Source organism: Ixodes scapularis, unplaced genomic scaffold, assembly GCF_016920785.2.
Source record: "Ixodes scapularis isolate PalLabHiFi unplaced genomic scaffold, ASM1692078v2 PGA_scaffold6__148_contigs__length_123643588, whole genome shotgun sequence".
In the NCBI taxonomy this organism is placed as follows: domain Eukaryota; kingdom Metazoa; phylum Arthropoda; class Arachnida; order Ixodida; family Ixodidae; genus Ixodes; species Ixodes scapularis.
Window position 1 is genome coordinate 57,357,464 of NW_024609881.1, and position 26,739 is coordinate 57,384,202.

Sequence of the window (26,739 nt, forward strand, 5' to 3'; positions counted from 1 at the left end):
CTGATGATCGAGGAATGAATTCCGGTGTCGCGTAGTGCGGCCAAAGAGTGGCTGCAATCCGCCGGATTGTGTATAGCGTAGGCTTTCCGCCAGCGGGAATGTTGAATTGCTTGGAAGGAGGGTGCTTGCAAGAAGCCGGAGTGACGCAGCCTGTCGGCGGAGAAACAATGGGCTCCATCCAACCATTTTTAGGAGTTCCTGCGTGGGTAGGTCGCGGTAACGCGGCAGACCCGGGGAAGCCTGCCGACGTAGAACTGAGTAGGCTGCACGCCGCTGTACGCTTTCGAGGGACGCTGTTAATGCGGTCTGGTAGGGGTCCCAGACCGAAGCACAGTACTCCAAGTGTGGTTGCACGTGTACAGGTGCCGCAGTGTGCTGGGACCAGTTCCCCGAGTGACCCGGAGCACAAACCCCAGCAGTCTACGGCCCTTGAGATCACCTCACCGATGTGAACAGCAAAAGTTAATTTAAAGTCAAATGTTACACCGAGGAGTCTTGTGCGATCGATAACAGGGAGCGCCGCTCCGTTCAGGAGGAAGCTCGTTGTTCGGTGATGAGGCCTCTAAATGTACTGAGGAACGTAGATGTGCACTTGTTGATGTTTAGTGGGAGCCTGTTTTCTATTGACCAGTCATGAACAGCGTTAAGGTCATGTTGGAGTTGCTGATAGTGTACGAGGCACTGGACTGGATGAATTATGGTCAGATCGTCTGCATAAAGGAGGGATGTGCAATGTAGCGAAGATGTTACATCGCTTATGAAGATGGTAAAAAGAGTTGGTCCCAGGACACTCCCTTGTGGAATTCCAGACAAAACTTGTTTTGAGCTTGACACGGCTCCTTCGAATATAACTCTCTGGGAGCGATCGTGCAAAAAGTCAGATATCCAGTTCATGAGGCAGCCGGTGATACCCATCTTGGACATCTTCTGACAAAGTATTGTATGGTCAACCCTGTCAAAAGCTTGCCTAAAATCAAGTTGCAGGAGTTGACAGGGTATGTGCTCGTCCAGAGACGAGCTCAACATTGGAACGGTGGAGGCTAGTGCTGACCCACAGCTTTATCCGGGCCTAAAACCGTGCTGGCAGGGCGAGAGTAGGTCATGCTGCTCCAGATGTTGGAGAAGCCTTTTGTTCAAAATCCGCTCCATGGTTCTGCACACGATGGAGGTAGTCGAGATGGGCCTGTATGAGGCAACAGACGATGTGGGGGCCGAGTCAGTATACGTCATCCTCCCCTTGTGCACCGGTGTGAGAAGAGCCAGTTTCCACTTGTGGGGAACCGAGTCACCTTGCAGATAGTTTGTGAAAAGCCGTGCAAGGACTGTGCTGAGACGTTCAGAGCCGACCTTTAACAACATACGATGCACCCCATCCGGGCCTGCACTTTGGGAAGGTTTCAAGTGTCTCACTGCTTCAATTACATCATCTACATTTATTTCGACGTTTCCAAGTGGTACCACATGTGGGAATCGAAGAGTGTCAGCAGTCTTGGGGGTGCCGGGGACAGTCCATGCTGAGGAAAATTGAGCACTGAACAGTTCTGCTACAGCACGGAGGCTTTGCAGAATAGCCCCACCAACTGTAAACTCCGGGGAGGATGACGTATACTGTACCAGTATACACCATTCCAATATTTACAATTCCTCAGCTCTGCATGTGATTTCCTCAGCCCAGCACACGCATGTACATCGCTTTGGAAAGCGAGCAAATCGTGCACCATATGCACAAACACTGAAAATGGAACCAGCCCATGAGCCCTTTTCTAAAAAAGTCAATATTGTTTTTTTTCACGGAGGTTGGTTTTAGAATTTCTATTTTTTTCTGCACCACCGGTACAACTTCAAAGAGTTCCATGTAGTCTATATGCGCCGTTTTACAAGCAAACATTACTTTTCAGAAATATTGCATTCACAGCCCAGCATGCACAGTTTTCGCTCTTCAAACCGAGCAGCATGAACAATGTGCATTAATGCTGAAAATGGCACCGTCATCCAGAAATCCTTTTTCTGAATTGGTCTATAAAACTCGGGACATTTAGCATGGTACAGTAGTACTCTCGCTAGTCCGGGCATCTGTTGAACAACCATAACTGCTGCTAACACGGTAAGAATGGCAGAGAGGAGCTCTGGATGTCCCACCTCCAGCACAAGGTTCCTTCTTTTGACAAGGCTTCAACGTCTCGGGCACTTTGAGCATGCGCGCAGCATATCCGCTACAGTGAGCATTGTAACCAAGCAGTCTGTAATATTTATTACACAAAATTCTCAAGGACAATATCTGTATGTCTTTTGTTAATTTATATGTATTTATTGTTGAAAGGCAATGCCAAAAAAAAAAGTTGCCAGGAGAGCCTCAGCTACTCTGCAGCGCAGCTGATTCCGTAGGCTTGAAGTGGTGGTAGTAGGCCTTAGTGAAGTCTATCATCAAGTCTTGGGTGCACTCGGGAAGTTCGCCGCTGAACAGGCCTGCAGGAAAGAGGGTGCACACGCTCACTTTCTGTCTGCACCTACAGTTCAGCAAGTGAACAAAAACTGCAAATGAAACATTGTAAATCAATACGGCCTCTTTCCAGGCAAATATGCACGCCTATGGACCAACATGCGGCGCTGATGTCACGCTCCTGCCGTGGCGCTGCTATGTGGAGAGCAAGTCGTCTGCTTCTTGCAAAGGAGTTGCAGTGACATCAGAGCGACGCCGAGTTCTGATTGGCTTTGATTAAAAGGATGGTGGGTAGACCTCAATACTAGATGCCTTGAGCTCTACCCACTATTTTTTTCAACCAGCTAATGAGAGCTCGGCGTTCTGACATCATTGCAATCCCTGTGCAAGAAGCAGACGAACTTGCGCTCCGCATTGGCAGGGCACAGGCGCAGACGCTCCACATGACGGGAATCTGGTTCCTGCGCAAGTGCAGGGCCCACACCTCGTGCGGAAACTGCGCGTTTGCCCACACCTTGTGAGGACTTGTTTGTGAACAGCGCGTTGGCCTATATTCTGTTGTAGGTTAGGAAAAGCAGGTGAAGCCCCTCCCATAAAGCTCACTGCTCGCCACAATTGCTGGTTTCCTCCTCTCCAGCGTTTGCTCTGCTGAAGTGGAAAGAGTGGAGGGCTTTGTGGTAGGACCTCGTCGTGCTTTAACCTTTAAGACCATAGGTTTCTACAGAAACAGTCCGTAGGGGCCCAGCAACTGAGAAAAATTAGATCTATCTTAATCCTTCGGGTAAAATTGGGGGAAAACAAAAATGCGCAGCGTGTATTGAGCTGTGCTGGGCTGGTTGTCTCTATGGTTATGGGACTGCTTAAGGGAGCGAGGAAACACTACCTCATTCCCACAGGCTGGCATCACATTCATCTTAATACCATGAATGCATCGTGGTGTCGTGACAATGGGATGGTCATGGCACCTGATACCATCCCATTGGGTGACATCACGTTTCCTTCAGTCTAGTGCGATGACGGCAGGTAACTCAGCATACATGAGAAATATTAAGCTATCTGATGCACTCGATTAAAAAAGAAATATTAGAATCAATAAGTGTCATTTTTACAGCCCCCAAAACATCGAGCACACCTTAATTCAAACAAACTTTCAAGGCATAGGTGCAGAAAGTGAAACGACCGAACTGAATTCCAATGTCTTTGACGTCACATTTTCCACGCTGCTTTTTGGTTTTGGTCTAACTTGGTTCCTTTCTGTCAGCAAACGTGCTACCGCAGCAAAATATTAACGGAGTGGTGAGTCAAGACCATAACCTAACACTTGATGTGAACAACACATTTTATTTTTGTGCCCAAGATTTTATATATCCAAAAACATTCGTAGCTAACTGAAACAGTTCTGTACAAGCAGTGCAACATTCAACAGCTCGAGTGACTATGCAAGTGTTGCATGCAGCCCCCTACTTTGCTTTAGGTAGTTATATACTAGTCATATTCCTGGCTGTGGATCCTGTGGAAAGGTAAAGCAGTCTGGCAACATTCAATGCAGAGCGCAAGTTCGTCCACTTCTTTTGCAGGGGTTGCGGTGACGTCAGAACGCCGAGCTTTGATTGAGGGATAGTGGGTAAACCTCAAAGCAAGCAGCCTCGAGGTCTACCCACTATCCCTCAATTACAGCCACTCTGATCTCGGCGTTCTGACATCACCACAAGCCCTGCAAAAGAGGCGGACAAACTTGCGCTCCGCATGACTCTTGGACCCTGGGTTCAAATTTTGAAAGGAGGGTTAGAAACGTTGCCAGGCTACGAGGTGCAAGCCCAATTGCAATCATCCACTCATCCATCCTACGACCATGGCGCCTGGAACACGCCTCGGGCGTGTTCGGCGTCCCATTTCACCCGTGCATCGAAAGCGGTCCCAAAGTGGCAAAAAACGACGTCACCAAATCCGGAACGTCGTGCCGTCGGATACAGCAGTCCCGGCAGTTGGGTGCAGAAGTTCAGGAAAAAAAGCATGACAGAATGCGAGCGTCGTCGCTCTCATCGCGGTGTCCCAACTACCAGCTGCTAAAACTTCCATGGACCGTCCAGCCAGAGAGCAATCCGCAGTGGGACAGGCGTCTGCCACATCCAACGCCGGTGCCGCGACACCAACCGGATCGCGGCCGGCGACGGCGTGACGTTTTTACGCAACTTTTGGCAGAAGTCGACGGACCACACTCGAGAAAGTGGTAAAAGACTTGCCCGGGCAGCCCGAGAAGACGGCGAATGCAGGAACCACGGTCTCGGGAGCCAGCACCGTGTTGTCGGCAACCATGCAGCAGTCCTTGAGGACACAGCGGCGACCCTGAGTCGGCGCGGAGGAAGAGCGGACATAACTGATAACGACCGAGTTGAGAAGTGTGTTGGTAGTGGTGAGGGATACCATGGAAGAGCTAACAAATGGAACTATGCTCGTGCACGTTTCGAGCGAGTAAATAGGTATGATTTGCACAATTCCGGCGATAAGTACATTGGATGAGAATAAGGGTTTTCCTGACAACAATTTCGTAGACGTCGCACTGAAAGAAAGAAGAGACAAAAGTGCACGAAATTGACGGGCGCGATTATTCAAACTCTGATTTTTCATACTTCCGGTCAATTCAAACAAATTTAGAAATCTTGGTTGCCCTTTTGCCATGTTTTGTACGTAATGATGAGCCGCTTAGTTCGAACAGCGTTTTCATGTAATCCATACTTTCTGTTCTCGTGGCCCCGTTCAACATGCTTCTTACCGAGCACCGATGCACTGCGGAGAAGCAATGCCCCGTGGAGCTCGCTTCTGCGGGTGTTGCTCTACCGCAGTGCACCGGTGCTTAGTAGGAAGCGTGTTCAACGAGACTTATAGTCTAGGATAGACACCATTTTTTTTTATGGATGAACAAAACTAATATTTTTTACGTGTCATGTGCTGTCTAAACAGTCCTCGATAGACACACTTTTTGAGGGATGAATGAACTTATATCGTACATTATGTAGATATAAGTTAAAGAAAATCCTCCCATATCTGCTTTGTACATGTAATCATCCATATAACAAACCCTAAAGTTATTTTGCATCATATCTCGATGTTCCCAATAATTCAAACAAAATTCGTGGCTTCCTAGAGTTTGAATTAATGAGTCTACTGTAGAGGAAAGCTCGCAACAAACTGCTGGTGTCGGCTCATTTGTGCACTGCATACAAGGAAGTAGAGATGAAATAAACGCAAGGACAAAGACAGGCCAAAACAAAACAAAAACACAGGGACGAAGATAGATTAAAAAAAGGTACACCACATCCTGTTTCGGTCTACCTTCATCTTTGCATTTATTTCGTACACAAGCTCGCCCTCCCGGCCGCTTCCCCAACTCACAATGACGCAGTTCTTTCCGATGAAAACAAAAGAGCCCACGTGCGCTGCATTCACCACGCTGCCCTCGTCTATGAAGACGTGGTCCCCAATCTGCAGGGGGAAGAAGGCCACCCTGCGAGAGAAGGGACACCCAATCGCAGCGCTGGCTTCCAATCGGGAATATTCACGCTAGAGCTGCCACATAGGCTACGCTTCGAGCGCGGCCTCTCAAACTTTTAGGTCTCGAGAAACTCCCATCTACCCTAAATTACGGCGCCAGGAACACGTCTTAGTACCAGCCAGAGACCCGTTCCAGGCAGCGTACCTACGTGGCAGCTGAGGAATTCCTCTCAGTCTTGACACAGATGCGGCACAACATTGCAGGAACATTCGACGTAGAGCATTCGACGTAGAGCTGCGCATCGATCGGTGGGTCAGATGCTGAGAGAACACTTCACTTGGGTGCAGGGACAGTCGGGGAAAATTTGGGAGTTCAGGGAACCCGCCAAGGTTCTCGCGCAAGCTATGGGTTCCCGGGAACCCGGATAGAGAACCTGCGGCTCGGGTTATCGACGCCTTGTTCCCCGACTGTCGCGTGGGTGTCGCCATTTTGTTGCCTAGTGCAGGGCGGATGCAAGTGGCGATAGTTACGATTTGAGAACGTGGTTTATCTATCTTTGGATACCGTGTCGGGAAGCTTCGACGATACTGTCGCAGACGAAAAGGGATCGGCAAACGTAAAACTGAAATTAAAGATTTAATTGGCGAACTAGAGCCAGAAGCAAGAGAGGGAATGTGCGTCGAAAAAGCAGAAGCGGGCATCGAGGTGTTGGCATCACAGCTGGCTAGGGCCGAATTCATTTGGCAAGGTCACGGTGGGCTCCTCATCTTATTGAATACACTCTGCATCTCAAACATTCGGCCTAGAATGCTCGAGCGTCGAACATTCAGGGTAAGGGTAAACACGAATCTGCTAGAAGTATGGAGAAGAACGAATTAATAAAAGTAATGTCCAGCGCCGGGCATCGAACCCCGGATGCCCGTGCGAGAGCCACGGGTGTTCCGTCTCGGCTGTGCATGCGGCAATGTCATTTCGCTCACCCCTTGCTAAACTTCTTGAAGGGTGGCCGGATGACGGAGCTGCTGCTGATGACGCAGTGGCGACCGATCCTGACATTGGCCAGGTCCCCGCGTATGATTGACTTGGACTGGATGATGGTCTGTGAGGGAACGACGAGGTTAGCCCCTAAAGTATTAGGTCTCAAAACTCAAACTCAAAACTATCAAAGAAATTTTCACCCGTCTCGCTCGAAATTGAGGTTAGAGGCAGCGGTAAAGCAGAATGTAATGCGAGTTACTTCGCAGGGACGCTACACAGAAGAATGTGGTATGCACTGTGTGCCTTGATGGCACAAAAATCGTTGTGCATAGTATATCTCTGAAAGAAAGCCCTGCCACAGCTAGCATTCCGACGGTAGTGGAACGCTAAGTTTGCGGCATTTCCTGTCGCACACCCCCCCCAGCCTCGACTCTACTACCATAAAATCCAGTGAGATGCCCCAACCCCGAAAGATACCCCACCCACTATTTTTGGCAATATTTGCTATTTCTTTAAAAGCACAGAAAGATAGCCTACTTATCGTAATTGCAGGGCCCTGGCCAATGGTGACCTCTGCAAAAATGGAAAGGTGCTACTTGGCCATGGCGGGAAATGAGCGAACATTTCTGACAGAAGAGGACGGTCGTCTTTAGTTGGTACTTCGATATCCGCCCGATGATGTCATAAAGGCGTCATGCTGTGGCCGGCCATGAACCTGACGGTGTCGCAACATTGGTGGCAGATTTTGCAGATGCCCATTTTGCTGCAGGTCGCTCTCCAGCTTGACAGCCCGTGGGAGCTTTGACAGCTACGAGTTGAAAGCCCTCGACGTGCGCATTCTTCCGCACTTTTTACCAGAACTGCGCCCAACCGCTGGGATCGCGACGATCGACAGCACAACGCTCGGGCTTTTTTCGACGTCATTCGTTGCCGCATCGGTGCCACTTTCGACGCGTGGGCGGAACGGGACGCTAAACACATCCGTCAGAGACGCGACACAGGCATTGTGGCCATTAAACACTGACGCAGCAGTAGTGTGACGCCTCTCCAGTCACAGCCGTGCGTTTACTAGAAACTGCTAGGAGCTCCCATACAACACATTTCGCTCTAAAAAAATCTTTATTTTGCTTCTTTCGGTCTTGTATTTTAGTTCGACTTCAGACGGGGTCAATTTCTCTCAAGACGGCACAGTTGCTGGTCGCTTGCGACTAACTTCCTGGGAGCGTAAGAGCCGACGACTCTGCTGCGGCGGCCAATCGCGGATGCAATGGTTTCCTGTAAACACGTGTGGTGGAGGGGCTAAAGGCGGGATCAGACGAGATTTCGGTTTGCTACAGGTCATTTTCGCGAGCTAGTGGCCTTCGATGGGTCAGTTAGTACTAACTTACGGTATGATTTAAAAGTATAAAAAGCTTTTTGAATAGTTGTCCACCTAAACGGTGCGAGAAAATTTAATCTTTAACTACGGTGGCGACAAAATGTAGCCCTCGCCGTTTCAATGCTTGCCACATGCAAATGCGGGAGACCCAAGCTGCAGCTGTTCGAATATCGAGACGCAGGAAAAAGTTGTTCTGCGCTTTGCACTGCATTTGCACTTTGCCAAAACTTGGCAAAGTGCAAACGCAAAGGCCTCTTCGAGCCATTCAGCACATCGGAGGGAGCTGCGTGACTACACTCTATCTCACCAGTTAGGGAAGTGCTGTCGAAGCAACGGGCGGAAGAAGGAGCAAAGCCGCTTTCGTATGAATCCTGAGTGATGGACTAATCTCCGAGGGGGACGAAAGAGATGTCTGGGACACACAAAAGAGGGCCCGGGTTATGAGGAGAGTTCCAGCTTCCCTTCTTCTCCAACTGCTCAAATTGCGTTCCCACCCCCTACCCTTGGCAAAGGCTGTCACATGCTCCGCCTCCGTTGCTCCGATTGGCTCGAGGTGGTTTGTAGTGTTCACTCTTTGCCAGGTTATGGTGGAATGAAATATAGCACAGTGGACGTACACCCCCACACTCTTTAGTCCCAAAGTCGAGGATCATCTTTTGCCCCACGTTGATATAAACAAGCGCTCTTCCCTTCCTGTTTGGCCAGCACGAAGAGAGAGGGAAGGGTTACCAAATCTATGTACTCTCAAATACTTTTTTTTTTTTTTTAAGACTTTAGTAAAGGTTTTGTACAGAGGTTTCTACAAACCAGCCAGCCAAAGTTTGGCTAAGTCATCGGAGTGTGGCGGGAGCCGCAGAAAAGCAGTGCTTGGGATTGCGTACCTTGCCATTGAGGACGATGTTGTGGCTGCCGCAGAGCACAGAGTTTCTGCTGACTTTGTTTCCAGATGCCTGAACAAAAAGAAAATAAAAAAGGGCGGCATCGTGTCATCAATCCAGGTGTACTTCGTTTCACCACAAGTTCGGACACAGCCGATGGTACGAACTGATGGGACCAATCAGAGAGCATCAAAAGCGCACCATGATGGTGTTCGTCATGTTTCCGTACGTGTCCTATTAAACAGAAAAGGCATAGCGACTCGCGTTTTTGACGCTGCTCGATCCATCCCGTTACCTCGTAGCATCAGTTACGTCCGGAGTTGAGCCGCAACCATAAGTATGGTATACGCCGATCTGACTTGGGCCTCCCTGGATGCAGGACTGTGATGACTGCGGCACCATCTTTGTCCAGGCATTTCGGAGAATCTGAATGCGTCTGGTTCCCGCCCGGCCATGGTGTGGTGCTCGGAGCGCGTCCCTGACCTGCGTATTTACCGCGCCCTCGAGGGCGGTCCCTCGACTTCCGCCCAACAAAGTCGCGGAAGTGCAATGCCCGCACCCGATGCGGTCCTGGTAGCGATGAAGCGGGAAAAGCGGACGTGAGCGACGCTTCTTCCGCCGCCAGGCAGTCCACGAAAACCGAAGCAGACGCGAGACAGGAGGCCACGACGAATGGTGACCCTCCCATCCGCTCTCCGTTTTTGCCGGCACTTCCATGACCAATTGCCGGTATCGCAAAGTTCGACGGCACGACGTGCCGACCCCTGCGACGCGATTTGCTGCTCCTTTGGGACCACTTTCAATGCCTGGGCAGAATGAGACGGCTTCCGGGCGCAGTAGTCACAGAGCCCGTATAATTAATTTAGAAGAAAAGGTCCGCCGTTTTCCTCCCACAAAGTTCGGCCACCATGGGACGGCGGGGCATGGAAACCGACGTCGGTGGCCCCGGCAGGCCCAAAGCTCCAGCGAGCCCTTCAACGAACGCGAGGAAACGGCGAACTGTCGCTCACAAGGCTGTGGCCGGTCTTTTCCGGCTTCGTTATGGATAGAAAACACTTGCATTGTACATTCCTGAAAGAAAAACCGAGGCTGATGAAAAGTCTAACGAGCTGATCACACCCAACTTTTCATCCGCTTTCTTTTCCTGGTTTTTTAGACGCCACCTTGCTTATTGGTTCTCTGTTTACAAGACCTCAGAGTTTGGTCCTGCCCTTGGGGGCCCGGTTTCTTCGAGTTTATTTATCCTATAGGTGGAACATGAAGGCAGAGTGCAATATCGACACTTCCAGATACATTGCATTTTCAGGCAGATTAAACACCAGATCATCTCATGCGCGTTCAATGGTGGACTATCAAGTGCGATTGGACACATTCAAATACTCCTTTTTCCCTAGGACCATTGTTGAATGGAACAAGCTGCCCGCTGATGTTGCCGATTCAGACTCTGTTTACTATTTTATCGATAAAGCCACTGTCTTTTTTTTTTCAAAATAGATTGAAATTTTTTTTTCTCATGTTTAGATGACTTGTTAATGGTTACTGTTTTGTATGCTGGGTGCTATATACATTGTATAACATTTTAGGCCACATTTCTTCATGCTGAGTCACCAATTCAGACTCCGTATTATTAATATTTATTGTTTTGTATGCTGGGTGCTATTTATATTGTATAATGTTTTGGGACACATTATCCCTGGTGTTCAATGGTATTCTTTTTGTATTCTTCTGCCTCTCCTACCACGGCCCTTTGGGCCAGGTAGTATTGATAAATAAAATAAATAAATCTCTTTCTTCAAGAACTCCAAATAGTAGCTGCTTTTGCCGGCACGGCGGGTATAGCCAGTGCAGCTGGTTCGCCGTCTTAGTCGACATAACGGGTGTTCCTTCCCATTCTCCGTAAATTATCCAAGCATAATTATCCATTCACATTGAGTCAATGATGGTAAATTAATACTGTCGAAAGAATTTCTAAAAATGATTGATATGTGCATGCCCGACACTTCAGTTTTGGCGGCGCATTTTTGTGCCGTACCAAATGTCACCTGCCGATTGCTCTGCAAAAAAAGAAAATATAGTCATTAAACTAGTATAGTTCATCTAGACATTGAGGGACTGTTTTGCTTAAGACTTAAGCCAAACCCTGCTCTCAGTTCGGTCCCAGTTTGAGCGTCGTCCCGAGATCCCTGGCCATTCGCCAGCAGGCACGGCTGCTTTTTAATCCCAAGAAGTCTTTTTGGACCAAATTTAACAGCCGCCGGCATTGTGTGTCTAGACCGGTGAGGAATTTCTGCAGTGCACACAAGCTGCATTCACATTTATCCTATTTGGCAGCGTGGTATTTAACTTACGCTCTTTCCTGATCGGCACGACCAATAACGGCAGAATGCTGCCCACTTAATTCGTTCCTCAAATCTACCATGGAAGCGAAAAACCCCGTTAGGCTAGCAAAAGGACGCTTGAAATTGTCTAAGCAGCATGCGTTCCCACATTGCGCACATGCTAATCCAGTCATTTTTAACAATCCATTCAGTGGAGCAGACGACGTCTCGAGGGAAAGGACAATTGTTGCAATCTGATCTGGGGGGTGTTTTTTCTCCCTGCTCCCACCTAACTAGAAAGGTGTCTCAATTACGCCATGCAAACACCCCAAGGGGAGTGAATAAATGAGACTTGTGGTTTAAATCTATGGCAACTTGACTATTTTGTCACGCTGACAGGAAACAAATCATTTTTCATGTTATACCAACTTTACAGATGCGATAAAGGCTAGAATGGAATGCCTAGGGTTCCAAAATGACTTTTGCTGTGCACCATTCTAAGAAAGCAACAAAAAAAAGTGTTTTTTTGCCGTTTTATTTTTGGTTGCACTGGAAAGTTAACCTTACAAAGAAAAAAAATATATATATATTTAACAAGCTCAGTGGCTATGGTCCGTTCTCCCCAAGAGAAACTTAAATAAAATCTTAAAAAAAAAAAATTATTTATTTGCAAGACAAAAATATGATCTGGGTGATGTCCAAGGCTGTGCAGGAAGGTTAGAACCCGTACGTGAGTGCGTCTGACAGCCCGCCACCCAGAAACGGCAGAGAACGAGCAGTAGCTCAACGTCGCCAGAAGATGGTATTGTAGCAGAACGTCAACTGACGTTTGGACGAAGGAATGTGAGGAGCTATTGAAGTATAAGGGTAAATAGCTCGCCACTACAACCGATTTACTCGTAGACGAATTTTGCTGTGGAGTAGTGGTGACAGCTTGTCGCTTCACCTCTGCAAGGCATTCGCTGAGAGCGGAAGGTGACCAGAAACCGTCTATTGCTCCCTAGGATGACTCACCGTTTCTATGTAATCCTGCTTGTTGTACCACACGTCTACGACATCCATTTCTAGAGCTGCCAAACCAACAGCAAGAACCGAGCAAAGCTGCAGACGCCCGACCCAAGCCAACCCATAAGCTATGAATAAGCCAGTCAAGCAGCCAACCCACCGGCCAAGCCACAAGCAAGCAAGTCCAGAGTCGACAATAGCCTAGCCTAGCCCAAGCTGACGTTCATTCAACGCTTTGTGGCTTTGTCGAGCAATATTTTATGCATAAAGTAAAAATATGACCGAACAAACTAATACAATTCGCCCTCTGTTTAATTACTAATTTACCATAAGGCTGTCTACCAACAGGAGAAGTGTTACAAAGCGAAATGTGACCAGGCTCGCGGAGCTGTGATCGACCATATTTGCGGCATTAATAGTTTTGATTTCGTTTATTTTTATTTTTTACAGATAACTTGTCTTTTCTTTCAACAAAGAATGCCTAGTCATACAAAACAATAAGAGCAGCAAAACCTATAAAATGAGATCGATTTCAATCATGTCGGGTTAAAAAAAAGAAAGAGAGAGAGAAAGCGGCGGTGTGTCACGTGGGTAAATATTTATCTTTTTGAGCTCGCCGCGTATCATCACAAAAGCACATTCCGCGCCGCATTTTATCTCCCCATTTCGCATCGCGAACATCCGATTTGTTAAACCCGTGTAGTTCAAAGCTGATCTGAACGATCCCCTGACGAGCATTATATATCACACGCATGTTTTCGAGACCAGAGTTGTATGTGGGCTGCTCAAGCAAACCTCAGTGACCAACATTACTCAAGCGTTGTAGCTTCCTGCTAAATCCAACTGAAACAAGCCCCGTCAAAACCAACAGGAGTCCTAACTGTTCGATCGGGTTTAACCATCCCCGCGAAACGAGAACGTTGACGCCGTCTGTGACAGCGCGCACGACATCATTTTATTTTTTTTCTCGTGCATTTTATATTTCGTCTTCGGACGGGCAACGTTTCGCGTCGCCGCTTCTTTTCCTCTTGCTGAAAAGGCGACCCCAAAAAAAGCGGCACACCAGTTTGGACCAGTGAGGCAGCAGAGAGCGGCGTCGCCGAAGCACCTGCTTTGGTTTGTTTACAAACACAGCCCATTTCCTACCCCCCACCCCAACTCGCACTGTTTGGGAGCTCGCGGAGACGGAAGCGGAAATAGGTCCCTGCGCCCTTAAGCCAATCGCGGCGCGGGAGCCCACAACCACGGACCAATCGCGTCGCTCGCCGCGCCTCTGACGTCACGAACGGGAGATCCTCGTCGGTCCGGTGCCTGGAAAAAACAGAGGTGGTGGTTTTCGCGGCTGGCCACGGGCAGGGGGAACACAAACCGGACGGTTATGGATTCGTTGCGGGAACAGGTGATGATTAATCAGTTTGTCCTGGCCGCCGGATGTGCCAGGGATCAGGCGAAGCAGCTTCTGCAGGCGGCTCACTGGCAGTTCGAGGTAAGGGCATCCCCTATCCTAACATCAACCCCCCCTTCCTTCGCGACTAGCCAACATGGCTACAGCAGCGCTAGCGACGTGCTTCGGAGCGTTTGGAGGGGTCTAGCTCGCTGACGCTCGCTCCGCTTTGCCGTTTCAGACTGCCCTGAGCATATTTTTCCAAGAAGCAACCGTGCCGAGCTGCCATCCTCACGCGGGTCACTTCAGCGCGGTGAGTGGGGTTCAATGGGAACCTGCGACCACTACGCCGTAGACGTGCATTTGGGGCTCGCTCTGCGCCCGCGCGCAGTGGGGGGGGAACAACCAACCCCCCTTCTTTTTTTCCCCCCTTCCCTCGGGGAACTCTTTAAATGCGACCACGTGCATTTGTTGTTGGAATTTTGGGAGGGTGGGTGTTGATGGTAGCTGGAGCGTTGTACTGATTGCACCGACGAAAAGCGTTCGTGTGGAGGTGACGGTGCGTGCAGTCGGCAAGACGAGAACGTGAGCCACTTCCGGCGGCTGATAAGCGTTGTTGTGCGGCCAGTTATCGTGTCTAGCGTTGCCCCAACTTTCCGTAGTCTTTCTTTCTTTCTTTTTTTTTTTTTTAATATATATATTATCACTTGGTTTTGACACGAAAGAGGTAGAAAGAACGAAAAGAAAAACAAGAGAACGAGTCATTCGTCGTTCATTGGAAGTTTGTTGATGGTATACAAACTTCTCTCTCTGGTGATATCGTACGCTCCTCTTTATTGTTTTATTGTGTAGCTCGTTTCCTTAACTAATAACACCGATAACGATTTGCACCGTAATTGTCCTTTTGTCGCAGTGTATATTTGGCTGGTTTCGTGCCATTGTTTTATAGACATCCAAAAATGCTAAATCACTAGTTTTTTTGTTTTTTTTTTTAAATCTGTATTTAATGGTGTCTTAGTCATGTCACGTGAACACTCTCACGCGTTTTGTATTTGTTTTGTCTTTTTTTTTTATCTGCCCCACAACTGGTTTTGATTTCACAAACGGAAATTGTGCTTTTTTTTTTTTTTTTTTTTCTTCCCGTAACGTTGTGGTTGCAGGGGATTTCGTCACCGCAGCATTAAAACGTGCGGTGATTTTCTTTTTTTTATTGCCCAAGACAACTATGCCATCTCGGTTACTTTTCTGTGCAGTTTTATTTTGTGGTTCTTATATATTTTCTATTACTCATTATCACACAGCAGTGTTGACTCAGCTAACTTACTCAATTGGTTCTTTGGGTGTCTAAAGCAAAACTCGCAAAACTGGTCCAAGCACTAATATGATTGAAGTGATAATGTACCGCTGTTGCCGACTGTGCTGTCATCAACCTGTTTCTGTTGTCTGCTAGATCCCGTCTGCCGCTTTGCTTGGGATACCTGTTCATTAAAGGAATCTAGCGTAGTAATAAATATATTTCTTTATAATAAGTGACGAGTACATAATGTAGATTATTACACAATAATTAATAGGGTGCAAAAAAAGAAAAAAAAGGGGACATAAGTTGTTTAAAATTTAGTATGTTGGTTACAAGATCTGCCGCCGTAGCAGACGACGCGTCCTGCGCTGTCTGCTACAGCCGGAAGGCTGTTGCGTTTGAGACTTCGTCCGTTTCGTCCTCTTCTGTTTATCTTTCGCAACGCCGAGTTTCAACATCACCAAATCGATCTCCGCGCAGCAACCCGAGTTTCCTCCGCTCTCGCCGAAAATTTCCGGTACGGCGCACGGTACAACTATGGTGTTAAATGCTGCGTTTACACCCTTTTACGCTCGAGATAACGGTGAGGGGCGAATATAATTTCCGGTACGGCGCACACCCTAAACTAGATTGTAAACTGCTGCGTCTACACCCTTTCACACTTGAGATACTGTGAGGGGCGACGAGAATTTCCGGTACGGCGTCGCACACCCTAAACAAGGAAGGTGTTAAATACTGCGTCTACACCTTTTCACGCTTTAGTGTGCCCTGTGACCTTTAAAAATGGCGTTCATGCTAGTCATGCAAAAGCCACCATAAAGTCGCCATGCACAACGGGCTTTCGAGAAGCATCTATCGGACGGCGTTTGACGGTGTGATGCAACTCGCCGAAAGTCTCGCGTCGTCTGCTGCGTCGTCCTGCCGCGGCGCGTTTCCGCTACTTGTGTATTTGTGTCTGATTTGTAGCTGTTTCACGGGAACACGGCGTGAGAGCGGTTCGTGACGGGCATAAGCAAGCCGTCGGCGGTTGCCAAAGGAGAGGCGGCGCGGAGGAGGGAACGGGAGACTGCTGCCAGACTGCGTGAGACGGGAACAATCGAGAGCACGAGGCGGCAATCATTAGGCCGGCTGGCAGCGAAAATGATCGTGCCGCAAAATGCCGCCGCCGGCGTCATCCGAGCTCTGCGTCAGCGTCTGCCGTGCGATCGTCTGCTCTCCACGCTGTGTTTTCGGTCGCTATCTTGTCTGCTTTGCCCGATCGTCTGCTACCGAAGCTGCTACGTCCCAGCTTTCTTCCGTACTCCATTTTCGTCTGCTATCCGAGTTGTCCCGTCGGCTGTTATCGGCCGGTTATCCTGTCGTCTGCTCTGATCCGAACCGCTCACAAAGCTGCGGACGGGAAGCGGGTGTACTGTTTGTTTTTATTTTGTGGCGCGACAACGGTTTAAAAACCGGTGCGCGGTTGCGTCATCGACTGGGAGGGGCCCCCGCGTCCCAGTCCTCCTCTATGTCGACCTTGAGAATGCATCGCGTGGAAAGCTGGTCCGCGCCACGAGGTCAAGGTTGGCCACACTGGGCAGCGGCGCGCGTGTGACGCAACCGGGCTTTCGATCGCCGCTTTCGCCGCCTCCCCGGCTGAAACAAGGGCGGTCGAGATGTGGCGTGGGGACTGTCCGGCGAAACCCGGTCATGTCCGTCTGCCTCGCGCGTCGGTAAACAAAGGCCTGAAAGACCTTTGGGTTTCCTTCCGTCTCTCTCCCCGAATAACGTCACAACGTCGTCTGCTCTCAACTTTGAGAGGAAATCCCCACCCCTTGTGAAGCAGAAAAAAAGACGGTCTTTTACAAATAAATTTTATGAGAAGAGGCCACTTTAGTTTCCTTTGAAATCTCAAACTAGTGACAAAAGGAGGTCTACCTTTTAGTCTTAGTCGAGGTTCGTTCGGGACAGAGGGTTAAGGTACCTCTGGGTCACGGCCAAGGCCATTGTATAGGTTTCTACTCTGGATCATACTATTTGTGTGCTTAGAGGAAGGAGGGGTATTGTTTTTAGAACAGTGATAGCTATGGACTCGGATGTTTCAATGGAGAAGGAAGGCAGCTGAAGCTGCCATGCTTTCCAACGACCACGTTTATGAGTTTAGTTATTTCCGAGCATTGACTGTTATTGAGGTAACACTTCACAAAATTTGTTCTGGGATAGTTAGTATTGCCTATGGCAGAGTGCCAATGTTAAATGCAGCCGCAGAAATATTATTCGTTACATGTGAGTTCAGGTGAATTTAGTCTATGTTTATGTCCCGAACTGTATTTTGATTTTGAATTTTAAAAAAAAATTGGGAATAGAGTATTAAACTCTGAATTTCAGAGAATTTGGGAATCTAACAAAAATAAACTGCAATCAACCCCAATCTTTCATCCTCTAATTTCACAAAAACTAAACTCCAAAAACATGGAATACTAATTATAATTAGGGCTGGGCATCGATAAAAAATTTCACCCAATTAATCACCACCCTTTACTAAAATTCATTGATGGGCTAGTTGGTTGAATATAGTAAACGAAAAATAGCACAAGAACACGGTGGGGAGAAGACAGGGACAACACAGATCGCTACTAACAACTCACTTTTTAATATCTAGGAAAGGAGGACGAAGTTTACAGTAGTAGATAGAAAAGAAAACAACGAGAAAATAATAAACATCAAAATAGGAAAATAATTATTTGTAAGCTCTTTGTAAAAGAACGAGCTATGCACATAAATAAGTTTCTTGCGTTGACTAAGCATTAAAGAAACACAAAATAGAAAAGGAGAAAAAGACAAAGAAAGGGCAAAGACTCCGTTGCGAGTTGGCATTCCTATATACAAGTCTCAGGCTCAAATACTGTAGTTTCTTTGCTGGCAGGACCCTAGGGAATGTGCACTAACATAATTTTCGTCTTTGGATAGTATGACCTGCGCTTTAAAAAGTTCTCTCGCCTGCTTATCATGAAACCGCTTGGGGATTTGTGTTTGGGTAAATAAAGGCTTGCATCGGCAGTCACGAACGCGTATTGAAAGATATCCAAAAGGTGATGATTGCAGGGACAGTGCGTGTCCTTCGAGTCTTGTGTTCACACACCGGCCATATTGTCCTGCATAAACTTTGCTACAGTAAAATGGTATTTGGTTCACTATTTCGCGGAGGCAGTTAACATACCGGCGTGAATAATGAATTTCAGCGATTAGCAGAGTCAAGTGTACTGAATTTTAGTAATCAGCAGTCAACTTTACTGAATTTAAGTGATTAGCAGAATCAACTGTACTGATTTTAAGTGATTAGCAGAGTCAACTGTACTGAATTTTACTAATCAGGAGTCAGCTGTACTGAATTTTAGTGATCAGCTGTTCATCATACTGATTATGAGTGATTAGCCACAGCACTACTGTTTCCATATACTGCGTGTAGATTTGGGTAGGGATACCAGTGACATCTGCGGGCATGGCAGCCTTGCAGTCTCTGAAAATTGATATCCGAGTGTAACTGTCCGAACCCGCTGCTCACTGCTGACTGTTGGCGCGACTTGATTTCTTTTGGAGCCATAGCCTGCAAACTCTGCCAACAGAATAATGTTGCTTCCATCCCAATGCATCAAGATAATTTAATCATTGCCCACCTTGCCGAGTTTGTATTTTAAAATTTTGTTATTTGGAATTGATGTCGCGCTAGGATACTTTGCCGCACGTTTTCAATTCTGTCGGTGTCATAGTGGCCATCTACATTGCAGGATGCTGCCGGCAATTTGTTTTTCTAAGACAGCAAGACACACAATTCATCCCTTAGAAATAAAGAGAAATATAGGTATAGCCAAGAGTTGTTAGCACTCTTCTATACAGAGAGCTCGTTCTGTGTTGCGTCTTGTACACTAGTTAAACTTAAAAGAACATTAAGTTCCGGGGCATGATGTGTATGTCACCAAATAAACTCAATCCAAAAGAAGAAGTATTGCTAAACTCATTTTGTATTGCAACACAATTTTATTTCGAGGTTGTCTCAAAGTTTCATAATTGCTCCTTACTGAAAACATCTTGCAAAGTAAATGATAAAATTGTTGTCAAGGGGGGGGGGGGGGGGTTATAGACATGCCTGTCAAGACATTTAAAAACTATTTTTCTGGGGGTGGCGTTTGATCTTTTGAAGTGTCCCATTGACGTTGTGAAATGTTGTTATTCACGCAAAAGCTCCCATAGTAATCAACCCTCTATGGCATCAGGTGACGAATACTGTTTTTACATTGTGCGAATGGAAGCTTGCTGCCTTGATTGGCTCCTCAGCATTGCAGAAGTTTATTGTGCATGAGCAGCCAGTTCAGTCAGAAGAAGCCAGCCCACTAGTCACGGTAGACCTGTCAGCACTGGCAGTGAAAACAGCAGGGAATGTTATACAAATGCCCGGACTCCAGCTTGTACCCCACGCCTTCCGCCGTGTATTGGCTATATGCATGCGCTCGGAGTGCACAAGACGAAGCGTTGTGAAAGGTAGGGAGCTTGCGCTGGAGGCGGGACAACTGAAGCATCCCCTGCCGTTCTTACCGTCGGTGACTATAGCAAACGTTGACCCCTGAATGCTCCAATGCAGAACACCCGTAAGTGACCCGAGTTTTCCCGCCCGCAGATGTGCACGCCGGCCAACACGCCGGCAACCCCGCCCAACTTCCCAGAAACGCTGCTGTCCTTCTCCAAGATGACGGCCGGTAGCGGTTCCATGGCCACCCCTCCCCCGGTGGGCGGGTCCCCGATGGGGGTCACACCCCCCTGCATGGGAGCCCCACCCCCGCACCCCTCCCACCGCAGCCACGTGTACAGCACCAACATATCGTCGATGGGCGGCAGCAGCCACCAGTCTTCCCTGGGAAGCGGTCAGCGCTACCCCGGCGCCGTGTCGCCCTCTACGTCACCCCATGCCAGCATGGAGGTGGAGGCACAGCGATAGGTCTCCCAGCATGCAGCCGGTATGGTGCAGGCATAACACCAACCTGGTGCCGGTGTGGCTCTGACATGATGCCAGCGTGGGGTCAACACAGCGTCAACATTCTGCCGGTACAACACCATCATGATGCCAGCACCGATGCATTGCCGACGTGGTGCCCGACCATCACCGACATGACGCCGGCATTTTGAAACAGTACCAGATGGTGCCATGGTTGTCCCGACACAGCGCTGACACCAGTGAGGTGCTAACACAGCCCAACATGATGCCGGCACAGCCCCAACATGACGCCGGCGTGGTGCCCGCACGAACAGTGTGCGAAGGCCACCGCCCTGGCACAGTGCAAAAGAACCAGTGCGCGCAGAACAAAGAGCGCTTCGGCGGACTCCATTATTGTGTGCCCCGACTATGTTAGATGAAATCGCCACATGCTTTAGAAGTACCCCGTGATGGCAACAACAACAAAAAAACAACCAGTGTCGTCTGTCCCCTTCCGTCGTTTCCTGCGGCCGTGTGGCTTGGTGTCGTTTGTGCTGGAACACAACAGTGGCTATGTGTTGAGTGGTTCTTTTTTTTTCGTCTGTAGCGACTTAGCACGTAGAAGAGTGTGGGCCGATCGGCGAAGCCAGCGTCGGGGGGAAGGGGGGGGGGGGTGGGAGCACAATTTTGCCAAAAATGCCCCTTGTTTTTAGCTCTAGAGCGAGGTCACCAGATTTTAAAGGCAGCACAGTGGCTACCAGAGGCATGGCAATGCAAGCTCAAGCTGTATCTGTGGGCAGTCCTGTTCCCCAAAGTATTAAAAAGAATTTATTTGAAAAAAAAAAAATAATAATGACGGGTTCCTTTCTGTCATCTTTAAATGAACTGCAGCAGCAGCCAAAGTGTACCACACACAGACTGCAGACAGTCACACTAACCATAATGTCACGTGATATGAAACTGTGATGAGGCATTATGTGACAGATATCACACTTCGCAGGGAATTGTTCCAGCCATGACTACAGGAAACTACTGAGAACCCGCTGCAGAACCTCGTCATTAACGGCTGTTGCCGTGAAATGGATTTTTTCTCTGCATGGTCATCTGGAGCCTGCCACGTCTTAATGCAGCACCGTCATTTTGGCGCTGCAAACGCTCCCAACTCGTGCGCCGATGCAGATACACTACACTACATGTTTACCGATGAGGGCAGGGATGAATGACGAAGCAAAATTGTAAGTAATGCAAGCGATGACCACCACTTGACACTGGCTCTATGTGGCTCGCATGTGACGTGATCGCTTCATGCTGGTGGTCGTTCACACTTGTTTTTGCCAAGAAAAACAAATTTGAAGGTCCGCAAATGTAGGCAGTGGAAGGTACGTGCTCGGCAGAAAGGCCGCCCAGTGACTGCCAATGTTACGGGTAAGTGCAAGCCATGATTATATCTCTGAACTGCTCTGGCAATTTTGTTCTCTGTTTGTAGCAAGTCATTGTGGCTGTGAAGCAGATGTAGCAACTAGCTAAAGGGTCGGCAGGATGTTCGAAATTCCATGAGTGACTCCCATAGCTTCAGTCCCAGAGTACAAGACCTGGCCTTGTTTCATGCTTATTACGATGAAAGCAGCTTTCTTTCCGAAGCTTTATGTGCCTGGTGTGACATTCCAAAGGATGCCCTACCCCTATTTCTGGTAATTTTTTTTTTGTTTTCAGAAACACGAAGACAGTTTATTTTTAGTATATAATTACAGTGCCTGGGCCAATGGTGACATCGACCAAAAAGAGGTTAGTTAGCTACGGCAGGAAATAAGCAAACATTTCCGACTAAGGAGAAAAGTCGTCCGTGCTTCATTGCCCCCCATGTGAGAACAAGTTTAGCAGGTGGCAAAATACTAAAATAGCTTTGTTCTTTGTTTTGTTTTTTCGATTGCACATTCAAAGCTAATTCGCTCTCAATTTTAGGCAAGCCATCTGTTGGGATATTACGGCGAGCTCGGGAGGACGTGGACTGCAGCCAAAGACATAATTGCTCCACTTTGCAGACGAGTCCCGAGGTTGCGTCTGAAGCACTCAGGACGGACGGCAGTCCCGGGTCCTGCCACAGTAGGCACACAATTTGCAGTCGGGCACATGTACTGCGATGAACACTTTTCAAAGGCCCGTCGAGCAGCGCTGGCGGTCACCATTTCTTGGGCCACGTGACGCGCGCGATCGGATCCGAGTCCTTGCCGACGCAGCACTAGTTTTCGAAGCGAGCCGAGCCAAGCAGACTTCACGCCGAACGCCGACGCAAACTCTGCATCCAAAACGTGCTCCGAGTGTGTGCCCAAAACAATGGTGGACTCCGATAATCGATGCAACAACCACTAGGTGGCAGGCACTTTTGAAAAGGGTTTATTGACGGACTAGGGCAGGGGTGGCCAAGCTGCGGCTCTTTGAGTGTTAAAGTGCGGCTCGCGGTTCCCCCCCCCCCCCACCCTCCCTCCCCTGTACCCCGCCTCCCTCCCGGTCACACGAGCACTTCTCCAAAAACATAAATGGAACACGTTTTAAATCGAAATATAGGCTGTGGTTTGTGCTGCTACCTTAAGTACAGTTGGACTGCTGTTGACTCGGATAAATTGAAAGTAGTTCGCATTCCGTTTATTGCTCTTGACAAAACTCCTCTCCTCTCCTCCTCCTCCTCCTCTCCCCCTCTCTCTCTCTCTCTCTCCCCTCCCCTCCCTCCCCCCCCTCCCCCCCCTCCCTCCCCCCTCCCCCCCCCCCCCCTCCCTCCCCCCCCCCCCCCCCCAATTTCCGCGGCTCTTGGAAGTTTCGTGATATTGTTTGAGGCTCTTAGGCCGGGTCAGTCTGGCCCGGCCTAAGAGCAAACAGACTTGGACAAATGCATGGCATTTGGCCACGAGTAGACAGACATTTGGAAAGGGACGTCTCGGAGTAAAGGCCCATTCACGCGGGACCATTTGTTGAAGATTTCTTGCATTATAATACGAGTGGGGTTCTGTGTTTTCAGATAAATCCGAAAGGCTCTCGCCAGTGAAATTTTCGTCAATTCAGATTTATCTGGAAAACTCCGAATATTGAAGGTTTGCTGGCAAAATAAAAGGCTCGAGGTATACCTAAGCACTTTTTACGAGTTGTGAAAGCGAAAGCATGCAAGCCTCTCGTCCGCTCCCTTGTTTCGTCTGCGGCATACTTTTCGTCGCCAATCAGCGCACGCGCTCTCCTGGGTGCGCTGACCTTGGACGCTCCGTGTTAACGGCGCGCTGACGGACACGCAGCACCATGGGGTGAGCGGTTGCCGAAACTGACATGCAGTGGCCAATGGGAGCCTCATCGACGCGCGCCACCCATGGGGATTGAAGCCGAAAATCCATCAGCTTTACTCCCCTCCTCTAGGATCGGGGAAACTAGGTGCTGTTGGCTAGCTTTTCACATGGTTTCATAGCTGGGAGCTGGCTTCACTTTGTGGGGATTCCTGTGATCTCCCTTCCCCGACGGCTGTGATAACGGCCGCGGGTCGGAACACTCTGCCTCCTTCGCCGTGAGCTCCGACCTGTTCGTGAAGCGGAGGGCCGCCTGGCTTGGGGGACCCTCCTCTCACTCTCTCCCGGGGGGACCTCTTTCCGTCCCCCCGCTCGGTTGCGGATCACTGCTGACAGGCGAGGAGGTTTCGCCTCTTATTTTCCCGCTTTCGGGAAAGGGACTCGTCCGGGTGACCGCGAAAGAGATAGGACGTGCATCGGCGACTTCTCCGATGCTTCCCCGGTCTTGGCTCTCCGGAACCCCGCGTCTGACCAGGCAAGGACCTTTTCTTACCTTGCCGGCGCGGGGGGCATTTTGGATGGGGACATTGTAGTTCGTCTAAAAGAGTATGTTAATAAATGCTCTTGGACTCTGTCCTTACTCTGGTACGAGTGTCTTCTCTTCCGCTATATTCGAGAGAGTGAGACAAGGTAGACGATCATTGGCACCGACGGAGGTAATTAATCGAACCGACCCGCGGTAATGTAGCCCTAAACGTCGTCTACATTGCCGCGGAGATGTGGGGACCGCGGGCTACTAGGTCGGAGGGCTCCTTTGAGATCGCCGCCGCTGTTGAGACAACCCTTTGGTTACTCCATCGGCACCTGTGTTACTTGGTAGCTAGCAAACATCCCACAACTTAGAGAAAGGATCTAAGGTACCGTTTGGCGTGGCTCGCTCCATGAGACAGTTAATGCTTTTGCATTAAAAAGCAGAAAAAGGGTATATCACTAATAAATTGTGCGAGAGACCAGGATTGGTGGTAGTGAGGAGAGGGCGCTTCGGTTTCTTTTGAAATCGTAACACTAATGACAAAAGAAAGGTTACCGTTTATCTCGTCGAAGTTCGTTCAGATTAGCGGGTCGTAATACTTCTGGGTAACGACAAAAGGGCTCCCTTCCGGTCTCCACCTTGGAGCATACCAGAGAGTTTTAGTAGATCGTTTTGGCACGCCCGCTACGCTATACGCCAAAGCGATGACAATGCTGCGCACGTGCGGCACTAGCGGAGAACTATCAGAGCTGCCGAAGCTAGCGGAAGCGCGCTATTTTACGAAAGTTGCGAGAAACTTGGCACGCGTAGCGCGGTGCCCTAGCATGGGTCTCGCGAGAACGGGTCTTGGTGCGATTGGGGACAGGCCAGCGAGGAAAGCAATTCAAGATGGCCGCCACACCGTGCCTGTCCGCCTCGGGATCGCGGTTCAGCTATTTCTCGCTGCTGCGAGAAATAGCTACGACAAAGCCGTTCCAGGACTGCAACGGGTAGCGATTTATGGCGGACATGCTAAATACAGCCACGGGGGGAAAAAGAGACGCTCCACAATCTGTGGTGCTGTGAGCGAAGGATGCTTTTGTCGTGAGGACAGAACCGACCTAAGAAGCGAGCAAGCATGCGGATACGAGGGATTTCCTTGGCATTTAATTTTCGGTGCACAGTGAGAAAGGGGAAAGAAAGACAGATCGCAACGACACAACAGAAGAGCTACGGTTGTTGTCATTTATTCTTGAAGATTTCTCTCGATGGCTTTGGCACTTGAGCCGTATTGGATCGGCCTGGTCAGCTTGGCCATCGGTTGTAGGCAATTACAGACATAATAATTATTTACTTAAAAAGGAATCACTAAGATTAGCACTCTATTCGATAAAGAGAGAATATTCTATTTAGATGGCAACAATAATAAAAAAAAATTGCAAAGAATTGCTTTACAAACCTTTGTTTTACGCGAGCCTTAGTGTCTGAAGGTGCCGCTAGTGGCGTTGCATTAGCTCCCGTAACGCTGTAATCTGTAGTGGGTTGCCAATTGTTCTGCCAAAACTTGAAATGGCGGTTCTGCCACGCTACATATAGCGGAGGTCGTAGCAGATTGCGGATAGCGTAGTGGGGGTGACTGCATGATCTACTAAACTCCACTATTTGTGCTTCTTGCAGGGAGGAGGGGACATGTGCTTTTATAACATTGAAGGCTGTGAACCTGCAGATTTCATTGTTCAATAGGTTCAATAGCGGTTTATTGCACTCCAAGCATGCAACAAAAAAAAAGAATTGGAGGGGGGCGGGCCATTTGGAGCTTCCCAGCGACTACGTCCCATGTGTTTAGTTATTTCAAAGTACTGACAATAACTGAAGCAACGCTTTGCAAGGTTTTCTCGTGGGACAGTTAGTATTGCCAACAGCAACGGTACCAATGCCACGTGCAGCTGCAGACATGGTGAGTTCTTACGAATTTAAAGTACTTTTGTGTCCGGATAATAATAATTTTTATTTTTAATTCTAAAAAAATTTAAAACAGCAAAGAATCAAACTCCAAATATCGGCAACTTGGGAATCTATAAAAAAACTTTCAGCCTTTCCACTCTGGTGAAGACGGAAGACCAGCGAAGCTGTACTACGATGGGATGACTTCAAGGACGACACCTAGAGGACGACCTCAATGACAACCTCAAGGACCATGCCTAGGACGACCTCAAGGATGACGTCTAGGACGACCTAACGACTTCTAGCACGACCTTGAGGACGTCTAGGACGACCACTGGGACAACCTCTAGGACGACCTCAAGGACGACTTCTAGGACGACACCTAGAGAAATTCAGCCTTTCCACTCTGGTGAAAACAAGAGTGGAAAGGCTGGAAAGGTTGCCGCCATCTATGAGCAAAGCCGGCTGTCTGGTTGCCGCCGTCGCTCATAGATGGCGGTAGCCGTCCAGAGTTTTGTGTCAACATTTGTTTTTGGTACCGGACACGATCCTCAGGAACTTAGCCCTTAACAGCTCAACCAACTGTAAAAAAAATAAACTCCGGCAAACCCTGAATTTTTGGCGAAAAACACACTCCTAATTTAACGAAAAATGAACTCCAAAAACACAAAAACCTAATTATGAGTTGTCAGGACATGTGTGCTTCTTATGCTGCAAGCTGAGCTAGCCCTTGAATCGATTGCCACGCTTTGTATAAATCAAGGACGTCTCGATGACTCCCAGTAGTGATTCTTTGCGAGCTCCCTTAAAGGGAAGATGGGGCACTTCTACATTTGAGAAAAAACGCTTGAATTGTATTCATTTGGCCTTTAGAATAGCAGATATCACAATTATATTTC

At 48.6% G+C, this 26,739-nt stretch overlaps 2 protein-coding genes across 2 annotated transcripts; one reads left to right on the top strand and one right to left on the bottom strand.

Annotated features, from left to right (window-relative positions):
* Positions 1 to 2,283: 2,283 nt before the first annotated feature.
* On the bottom strand, positions 2,284 to 12,632 carry LOC8037873 (dynactin subunit 5). Its single transcript, XM_029990985.3, has 6 exons — positions 12,500 to 12,632; positions 9,171 to 9,239; positions 6,914 to 7,032; positions 5,834 to 5,945; positions 4,684 to 4,786; positions 2,284 to 2,466 (listed from the first exon to the last, which is right to left on the bottom strand). Exons 1-6 carry the CDS (start codon positions 12,545 to 12,547, stop codon positions 2,354 to 2,356), a joined length of 564 nt encoding a protein of 187 aa, XP_029846845.1. The 5' UTR covers positions 12,548 to 12,632; the 3' UTR covers positions 2,284 to 2,353.
* Positions 12,633 to 13,470: 838 nt separating this feature from the next.
* On the top strand, positions 13,471 to 20,966 carry LOC8037872 (UBA-like domain-containing protein 1). Its single transcript, XM_002405790.5, has 3 exons — positions 13,471 to 13,976; positions 14,116 to 14,187; positions 19,826 to 20,966. Exons 1-3 carry the CDS (start codon positions 13,869 to 13,871, stop codon positions 20,141 to 20,143), a joined length of 498 nt encoding a protein of 165 aa, XP_002405834.2. The 5' UTR covers positions 13,471 to 13,868; the 3' UTR covers positions 20,144 to 20,966.
* The last annotated feature ends 5,773 nt before the right edge of the window (positions 20,967 to 26,739 follow it).